We start from the raw sequence: 10,573 nt of genomic DNA on the forward strand, positions 1-10,573 counted from the left end.
ATATCAAATAAGGACGGGAAAAGGGATAATGTAGCTATCATAATTGCTTCAGGAAAACAAATATCTTTATTACCCCTCTTACTTACTTTTTCTCTTTCTGATTGTTCCTCTATGTGAATCAAGCCAAGAGGACTTGCTATAACTATGGGTATTTCTGTGTTTTCTGTTTGTCCTCATAATGACATGATGATGGAACACCTAGTTGCTATTATCCTATGGGGTTGGGAGTGATAATAACAATTCTATGACATATTTCCCGGGGAAATGCAGCCTATCGCTACCATCAACAGTTCTCTGAGGGTGTCACATGCTTCTATTATTCCACACGTTATTGATTGATCAAGAGTCAAAACTAAAACACTATGCATAATCAAACCATCGTTGTACAGTTTCAGGCATGACCATATTGTTAAGATTTCTGTCCATTCTTCTGTAGTTGTGTTGAGCATAAATTTAGATGTGTATGAGAATTGAAAGCAGTCGAGTTATTAATTTTAATGCATGGAAGTTCAAAATTTACATTACACTTTTCTAAACTCATTTAAGGAAGCACAAGTTTTAGAAATATAAATGCATAGTCATTTTAGTTAAAGCATGTGACTGTGTTTTGATGGTGTAAACGTTTTGTACCCAGGTTGATTCAGAATTATTAGTGTCAAATAAGTACTGAAAGATTTACAACTAATACTAGGACAGCATAAGAGGAACAATACTAAAGGAACTGTCTATTTGTACATTACAGGCTTTTCTATGATCTCATAAAGTTGTTTATTTGCAAAAGAAGGGATAGGTTTACGCAACTAGAAACATATACCTAATCCCAGCTGTGAAAACATTCTTCCTTTCCTTGCATTTCAGGGCTAACGTAACCTAGCTGCGATCTTTCCTTGCTTTTCTTGTTTAATTCAACAACTAAAATCCAATGGATATTCAGAACCTGATTCTTCTTGAGTTAACGGGTGAAAGTTATTTTAAATCAGATAAACTGGCTGAAAAGCTTGGGGTCGATCACCAAATAGTTGTTGGAGGAATAAAAAGTTTGGAAAACTACAGTGGGGTACGTTCTTGAAAATGCTTATATATTTTGCTGTCTATAGATTATACAGTGTGAAGATGTGGTTGAGGTTATTTTACAGTTAACAGAAGAAGGTGATGAGATTTTAAACAGTGGCAGCCATGAATACAGAGTATACCGTGCTATCCCAGAATCAGGGATACCACAAAGTGATATTTTGGTTTGTTACTGATATCAAGTTTATAATTTGATAGAAAATATTTCCAGGTGCTAAAATAGGTATTAGCAAAGCCCTTTCGTCAAAGTGGATAGCACTCACCAAAAATGAGGCTGGTGTACCTTGTTTGCATCGTTTGGTAAGTGTGTAGTTACTGCGAAATATCATATTAGGTCCCAGAAGTCAAAGATGATGTGCAACAGTTGTTGTCAGATGTAAAAGAGTCTAGACGTCCCTTACCAGATAACGAAAAGTCTCAATTGAAAAAACGAAAACTGGTTACCGAATTGTATGTTAATCTTATTTTCATCACAATCATAAGTTTATAGAAAGCACACATCCTACTTGGTACGAAAAGGTCCATCATTTTCAACAAATATAAAATCTGAAGAAACGGATTTATCATCTGAGTTGCTTTCCAGGTGAGAAATCATTGTTCATGCATAAAATCACAGTACTTTTGCCTCCGTATTTTGTGAAATATGAATTCTCCCAAGCCATATTATAATGACCTGGTACAATTTTGTGATTTCATACCTAATAGGATTTCACAGATTCAAAATAAGATATTCATTTTTTGTATTGTTTTCTTGAATCTTCCCATTGATGTTTATGACTGAAAATAGCCAGTCGCTTATTGGCATATGTGCATTATTTGCGGATTACCTCGATATTGCCTTAAATCACGAACATTATAAGCACAAGCCAGTGGCTGTACAGACTCAGTAGATAAGTGGATATCGCGATGGCGTTTGGAGTGAACGCTACTGAGTTCGAGTCTTGAAGTAGACATCAACTCAGGGATGCAAGTACATCCAGTTAGTGAATCCCGAATAGAACTGAACGCGCGTTCTGATTTCCACTGCTGGCTATCATCCATCTTTGCCAAATCAATTTACTCGAACTCTTATATTTTATACCACTCGCAAAACATGTACTTTAGACACATGGTCCAGTTCGATAGATTATTCTTATTGTTCGTAATTAAGTAATCTTTATCAATGATCTGAACAATGTGTATTCAGAAGTATATCGTTTATACATATTTCCTTGTTAAGCAAACAATTATTTCATCTAGTTAATCACTCTGAAGACAAGTTTGATAGTTATCCTTATTCATTTACTTATAACACATGAAGAAACTTCGGTACGACAAGTCGCCAAGATAATTATTTATTTCGTATATGCAAATCTGGTACAACTGCGCAACAGGATAGAATGCACTACACAAAATACGGAGATGACATTATGAAGAAAAAAAATGATAGAAATTGAGTAAAATCGAAGAGACAAATGTAAATATAAAGAAAGATTTCTTGACCTTGAGTATGTGGATGATATTGTAATATTGTGCAATAATACACAAGCTATACAAATCGCACTTAATCGACAAACGTTCAGTGTCTTTCAGAAATACATTACATTTTGGAAGTATTAAATACCTTCTTCACTTTTAAACACATTATTTAGATGTGGTTCTTGTAACATGTATCTCAGCCTACCATTTTTATGATGACTACCATTGGAGAATATACTAATGCTCTACTTTGTTTCCCTGCAAACTATATTCAGAATAATTCGGTTACATTCTTATTTTACACTGTCACTCATATATATTTCTTTATTCCTATTTTGTCTATACTTATCTTCAATTCGCTCGACGCCTCATATATATTAAAAGTTCTGTACTTTCCGAACGATCTCAAATCGCTGATGCGACCTGGTCTCAAGAAAACGCGCTCGACAAATATCTTAATACTAGCGAGAGTCTTGGATCCTCAGGTTGGGTGTCTTGGTTTAGGGGAGTTTCGCTTGGTGTCCTTTGGAGCTTCATGGTCACAGTTCGGATGGAAATACTACTTTCCGTAGCTCTGTAGAAATCATAGTCTGTTATTTGTTTTAGGCAACACTGTATAGGGTTCTCAACACCATTAATTGTCCTCAATAAGGCCAAAAGATATTTAATCTTTCAGGAAAATATTTAGTGGCCACAGGAGTTGTTAGTGTATGTTAGTTTAACCGTCCTTGCAATATTTAGTCTAGCCCTGCTCCTAGTAGCATTGTGTAACTGCAGATGGTGTCTCACCTAGTATAATACAATCTAATCAGTAGCCTCGACACTCAAATCGACTAACTTCAAAATCACCATCTTAGTGGTCCTACAAGTTTTAGTGAATATTCCAAAAACACATAGTTGAGTACTTGTAACCTTCACACATTCATGGGCTTTCAGTGGTTATATCTAGCTGGTGTAAAGTCTGGTGACTTTCTGGCTAAGGAACTGACTGTGTTGTTTGCAAAGGTTTGGGAGCAAGAAAGTGTTCCAACATCATGGAATGAGTCAATAGTCGTCCCTATCTTTAAAAAGGGTTCACGTTGTTCCTGTAACAACTATCGGGGGATAAGTCTACTTCCGATTGCGTCCAAACTATTGGCTTCTGTCATTCTTCGTAGGTTGTTTAAAACCCGAGAACGATTGACTCACGAGGAGCAGGCTGGTCTTCGTTCTGGTCGAGGATGCATTGATCACATCTTCACCCTCCGCCAAATGTTAGAACACCGTCATACTTATCGCAGGCCAACAATCGTAGTGTTTCTTGATATCAGGGCTGCCTTCGATTCGTTGGACAGGACTGTTCTCTGGGATTGTCTATTGAAGAAGGGTGTGCCTGAGAAGTTCATTAACATCTTAAAGGCCCTGTATACGAACACCTCATGCAGAGTGAGGGCATACAACCACCTTTCTCCCTTGTTCCATTCGAGCAGTGGGGTTAGGCAGGGTTGCCCAATCTCACCATTCCTCTTCAACTTTGCCATCGATGACATCCTGGAAACAGCTCTGATGGATGTAAGTAATGGCGGTGTGGATATGTCGCCTGGAGAACGACTTCTCGACCTTGAGTATGCGGATGATATTGTCTTACTGTGCGATAATGCCCAAGGCATGCAATCCGCACTTAATCAGTTGGCAATCAGTGTCCGCAGGTACGGCATGTGCTTTGCACCCTCCAAGTGCAAAGTACTCCTACAAGACTGACAGGATTCTCATCCTGTACTCACCCTAGATGGTGAGCAGATTGAAGTAGTTGAGAAGTTCGTGTATCTAGGTAGCTACATAAGTGCTGGTGGTGGCGTGAGTGATGAGATTGATGCACGTATAATGAAAGCCAGAGCGGCTTATGCCAATCTGGGCCATCTTTGGCGCCTTCGTGATGTTAGTCTGGCTGTAAAAGGTCGGATCTACAACGCGTCGGTGAGAGCAGTTTTGCTCTATGCTTGTGAAACCTGGCCTCTCCGCGTTGAGGATGTTAGACGTCTCCCTGTGTTCGATCATCGTTGTCTCCGAAGGATTGCTGACATTCAGTGGCAACACCATGTTAGTAATGCAGAGGTTCGGCATCGTGTGTTCGGGCGCAGAGACGATAATTCGATTGGTGTTACCATCTTGAAACACCGACTTCGGTGGCTTGGACATGTTTTACGAATGTCGTCCCAGAGACTTTCACGTCGTGCATTATTTGCCGACTCTGGGACTAGTTGGAAAAAGCGGAGAGGAGGTCAGTGTATGACATGGTGTCGTGGCATGAAAGAAAGCTGCAAAGGGCTAGCTTCTGTTGGTCCTTCACGACTCCCTGGCTGGGGTCCGAGAGATGGTGCAACACAGTGGCTAGAGACGTTATCAGATATGGCTCAGAATAGAAGCCAGTGGCGACCCTGCTGCAACCTTCTTTTACTTTCTTCATAAAGAGTGGTTCTAACTTTCTTAACTGAAAGAGTCTTCTGGTTGTACATTTCAGTCCGCCTTATCTTTTCATCCCTTCTCTTCTTACTTTCATTATTTTGTGTGGCGCATATGTATCTGGTGCCCTTTTGTACCAATATATATGTGTTTAAATAAATAAAATAAATAAATAATTTATGTACATGTCACTCTTAATCTTCCGAGAAATGTAATTATAATTTTCAACCACTTAAGTATTCAACTTAACTGAGAATTATTAAGTTCAATTCCCACTACATATAATTTAGAACGTTGCTCTGAAATAAGTGTGACTAAAATCCCAGTACAAATAACTACTCTGTCACAGTGTTATTAACTTTATCATTGTGAGTACCACTCCTATTCAAATTAATGTTCTGTTTTCATGTGGTTTGTGCATACATTTTCGTTAGTGGAGAATGGCAAACAGCTAAATTTAAGGCTTATAACTTTTACTCTCTTGGTGCCGCTTTACCATCTGGACATCTTCATCCTCTTCTGCGTGTACGATCAGAATTCTGTAGGATACTTTGTGATATGGGGTATGTTGTTCATTTTTCTGTGTTTTGTCCTGATATTTTTTCATGAGTTTAAGTCGTACCTCTTCCAAAATATGTGTGCTTGGTGTTTGTTTGATATCCGCTCACCACTTCTTGTTTAGTGAACACTTAATTAAGGAGCTGCTGTTGATTATCAACTGCTAAATTTGCAAAACACAAGGAATATCTGAGTGAATAATCGTTTCCAATATCTTCTTCAGACCACAGCTATAAATCCATAAATATTATGTTACATTAAACGTTATATTAGGTCATACATATGCAAGTTATGGTTGATTAAGTTGGTGTTTTTCATTCAGTCGGTCATTCACAACGTAGAGCCTCGTACTCATGTACATTGACTAAAGTAGCTGTACCCCATTAGCACAGAGAGATGAAATCATCAGGTCAAATCCCAGAATAGTAAAGCTAGTAACAGTATCAATAGTAATAAGAAAGATTAGGCGTTAAAGACACTTTAAAAAGAAAATCTAAACTGGTGGAATAAAAACACTGAAAATTTTACGAGGAATCTAGAAGCTCATAACTTAGGGAAAAACAGTAAATGGATGCATTTGGACCATAGACCGAGAGGTTACGTGGCAGTCTGTCATTGAAAGGTGTATCCCAGAAGTACATAAGCCTTGTGAAGGCTCTACTCTAACACCAGTCAAGTCAGAGCTTATAGCGAACTGTCATCTGATTTTCTAACCTCAAGTGGTGTCCGGCAAGGCTGTCCACTATTTCCATTTTTGTTTGACTTCATAGACCTATTGCTGGAAATAACGCTCTCATCGACTGAATTTTTGGGCATTGATATCCTACCAAGAGTTTCACTTAGGGACTTAGAATACGCGGATGATATAGTCGTGTTTGGTGAAGACGCTAATACAATACAGAGTCTTTTGGTAGCACTGAAAAACAATGCAAAGATGCTTGGGGTGCGTTTCTTCCCCTCTAAATGTCAATTGTTGCTCCAGAACTGGCCTGCGTCAACACCTGAACTAAGGATAGAGAGTGAAGTAGTCGAACGCGTGGACAACTTCACTTATCTTGGAAGTCTGATCAGCCCTAATGGGTTGGTGTCTGACGAAATCTCAACATGGATTCAAAAAGCTCGTTTGGCTTTTGCCAACTTACGTCACGTATGGTGAAGGTAAGATATCCGTCTATCAATTAAAGGATGAGTATACTGCACAGCAGTTCTGTCTGTTCTACTTTATGGCTGCAAAACGTGGCCATTAAGAGAAGATAATCGTAAGCTGCTAGTATTTGACCTCAGATGCCTTGGAAATATTGATGAGGTTGTAAATCTTCATCGATTGAGATGGTTGGGCTACGTGTTACGTATGCCTGAAAACTGATCACCACGCTGCACAATGCTGACTAGTATTGGGGATGGTTGGACTGGAGGTTAATAATTTACTACTCCAAACGTATTTATTTTTATATTACCACGATTGTATGGTTGTGGGAGTTTTTGTTCGAATTCCTTTGAATGTATATCAATATATTCTATCTACATTCTAAATCTCAGCGTGTCACTCCCGTTGTCCTAGGCATTGCAGAATGTATTTGACAAGATGGGTGTGACTTTACCGTTGATTTGATGAAATTGACATGCTTTAAAATACCGAAATCCTCATTATGAAACGCAACTGTCTTCCTATTTGTCAATTGCTCCAACATCGTTTTGCGTCGTGTGAAATAGAATTTCAATTTGCCAGTATAGTTCATAAAACCACCAAAAATTCATCAATCTGCCATCTAGTCTAACGTATCTTGGAACTTTTTCTCGGTGTTACAGAATAACTTAATCAGTGATATGAAACGCAGTTTTCTGTCATAACGCAGCTGTTTGTTTTTTGTGGTTGTCTGCAAATGATTGATCTCAGTAGAACAAAAACAATCTGTCTTCGATATATATGTTGGATTTAAGGGTAGTTGTGTAACCGTGTCTTAGTGTTGTGCATACTTGATTTTCGACTACCAGTTTGTAAGTAGTAATATGTCGCGATTTTCTCGTATGAGATATAGTGAGCTGTGAACCAGTTAATCATCATTAAATATTATTTTAAAATTGTCAACTACTTCCGGGTTGCTTTCATTGAGTTCATTTTTCTGAAAGCTTACTTGTCTTGAGTGCGTAGCTGTAATGCTAATAAGTTGCATTGGGAAGCATGGATGTTCACACATCGACTTGTAAATCACCCTTTGTACTAAGATTAAGGGTACTGACCAGTCAGTTGTAAGAAATGTGGCGGTTGAAAAACTCTGGTCGAACATCTGAAAGGGAATTGTCTAACACACAGCTCCACTCAGTCAGATCTTACAAATCTTCTAACTAAAAGTATCATTGACCGCCAGCACAGCCTATTTGCAGATATTTATGGAGTATTCATATTCAGCGTTTCCAAATTAGGTCAGACATGTAGTGTTCAAGTCTAGGATGGATCGTAGAGACTAGACGTTATTTACTACTCATTTTGTATAGTGGTAGGTCTCAAAACAAGTAAAGCAATATCAGTGAAGAATGAGATCCCATAGCCCTATGCTACAGTAGGCTAAGTTTGTGCAAATCAAGACTAATTAAAGTAAATGTATATTTGTCATCTTGATAGTTGGCTGAAGGATCATTTTCCCATTATTTACTACACAGTCATCATGGGTTGCTTTTTTAATGAAAAAGCATTCGCAAAAGCCTTCATAGGTTTTGAAAACTTTACGACGGTACCTTAGTTTTAAAAGACTTGATTTTCCATTTCTGTTCATCACATTCATTCCTCATCCTAAACATTTCAGGTTTTCAGAAATGCCTACGAACAATTATGTTGAATGCAGTTTTTGGAATTTCGATAGTCTTTTTCAACCACAACAACATCCTGCTCGAGATGCACATGATACATTTTTCCTTTCAGGTAAATTATTAGCCAGCTATTGACGTTTTGAGTTGAATTATTTGGTCTTTTTGTGTCCATGTGAAGATCTTCTATGGGATGGTTGGTTGGTTTGTTAGTTGGGCAGTACTGTTTTTATATTCTAACTATTGACAAAAGTCCATTGTCAAAGCGAATACAGGTAGTGCTAGTCTTCCTCCAACCGATCCGTTCACATAATCGATCAGGTGAGTGTAACGGTGTCGAGTTTGACGAGATGTTCCAGACGAAAGCAGACGGAATGAACAACATTCGCTCTGTGCATTAATCCGTTGATTGTATTACACTTTTATCGATATTTTCACTGATCGACAGCATTAAAAGTTTAATCTAAATTGAATATGTTCAAAAACGATGACTGACCGAGTGGTATGCCAGCGCTTCGGGGAATGTCACTAACAAGTTAAGTATGTGCTCATATGTAATCGATTGACTAGAGTATAACTGTTGTTGTTTATTGTCAATAGTGTCTGATGCATTGGAATTAGAACTAATCACACCAGTTGGAATGGGATATGAAACTTAATTTGACATTCTGTTATGACTTGTCTTTGTTTAGATTACCTTTTCTATGACAGTTCAATGGATTACTTGTTTGGTTGTAGTTTGTTGATGTTCTCACCGAACTTGCAACCAACTAGTAATTACTAATTGAAGCTCCAAAATCATATCGTTTATGTTTTATAATGACTAACATACTATATGGAAAATGCGATTATTTGGAATTTGTGTTGTTATGAACTTTTATTGTAAATTTAGAAATAAATTCTGACTTGATTTATAGTCTCATTTCTATTGTCTTCATTCGTCATGATTACTATATTCTCATCTGTAGATCCTGAGATTTCAGATATTAACAAAACAGTCGAAACTTGTTACATTGATAAAGTTCGTACTGTGCATAGTCAAGGTGCTTTTGGTAGTCGAGGCTATCAGTCACCATGGCTAATGGAGGAAGCGGAGAAAAATTTGTTGCGTACACATACAACAGCAGTGAGCGCCCGTATGCTCCATGCATTATCTAAAAAGGTAGGTGAAATCTTTCTACAGTGACAATAATTGGGCTTGTTTTCTTAAGAATGTCGACGGATTCTGTTCAAATAATAAGCATCTGATGTTTTTTTTCGCGATTTACCAATGGCTGAATGTTTCTTTATCAGTTTTAACCCAAACCCAACCAATGCTTCTCAAAATATTCCATGTCAATCAAACCGATGGGAACTTGTGGAGTGTTCATGCTCTTGATTTGACAAAAAGAACGACGTTAGATGTGTTCCAAAACACTGATTACAATAAATAAACACCTGACCTCAGTTGATCTGATAAATTCATTCAAAACCAGTGTATTTTCCAAGTTTCACTAGGTCTTGAAATACTGATCAACTCTTTTTTTTATTAGAGAGATAATAAAAACTAATGTCAGTGAGTTGACTCTGGTTGTGTATTTTGATGTTTGAAAAATGTTGATAGTAAATAGATAATTTGAAATAGTCTGCTAACGTTTAAACATGTGATGAGTTAATACTGCGCTGCCCTGTTTTGGTATCTAAGCTATCAAGAAGGTTGAGCAGTAAACTCTATGATTTAGCTCTTCTGACCTCCATGCCAATTCTTTTGACATTGAATATTTAGTTGAGGCTTAACTATCTTTTGCACATTGATTCTTCATGTAACATAGCAATTGGTATCCTGATAAAGTGAGAGTTCTCTTGTTAAACGTCCAACCATTAATTTAATATGACTACCTGAATGAATTCTTGTCTCTCAGTTAATGAGCTTTTAACCTTACAACGAACCGTAGCGAGAAACAAATATGATGTATATGGTTTGTTTTATTATCGCATTGTCTGTATGTGTTATGTTTGTAGAATCCATTTACTCCAGCTAAATATTACAGTATTGATCGTGTGTTTCGAAATGAAAATCTGGACGCCACTCATTTGGCAGAATTCCATCAAGTTGAAGGTCTAGTTGCTGACTTTGGTCTTAGCTTAGGCCATTTAAAAAGTGTAATTCGAACTTTCTTTTCAAAGTTGGGACTTACGCAACTGAGATTCAAACCAGCGTATAATCCATATACTGAACCGAGTATGGAAATTTTTAGTT

General features: G+C 37.5%; 1 protein-coding gene across 1 annotated transcript; it reads left to right on the top strand.

Annotated features, from left to right (window-relative positions):
- Positions 1–922: 922 nt before the first annotated feature.
- On the top strand, positions 923–8,472 carry Smp_101230 (phenylalanyl-tRNA synthetase alpha chain,putative; the record flags this gene model as incomplete). The annotated part of the gene is made up of 7 exons (XM_018792470.1): positions 923–1,057; positions 1,098–1,235; positions 1,270–1,371; positions 1,406–1,521; positions 1,562–1,654; positions 5,406–5,534; positions 8,334–8,472. The coding sequence occupies 7 exons, from the start codon at positions 923–925 to the stop codon at positions 8,470–8,472; spliced, it is 852 nt and encodes a 283-aa protein (XP_018644440.1).
- Between the last annotated feature and the right edge of the window lie 2,101 nt (positions 8,473–10,573).

This window comes from Schistosoma mansoni (genome assembly GCF_000237925.1).
Source record: "Schistosoma mansoni, WGS project CABG00000000 data, supercontig 0270, strain Puerto Rico, whole genome shotgun sequence".
NCBI lineage: Eukaryota > Metazoa > Platyhelminthes > Trematoda > Strigeidida > Schistosomatidae > Schistosoma > Schistosoma mansoni.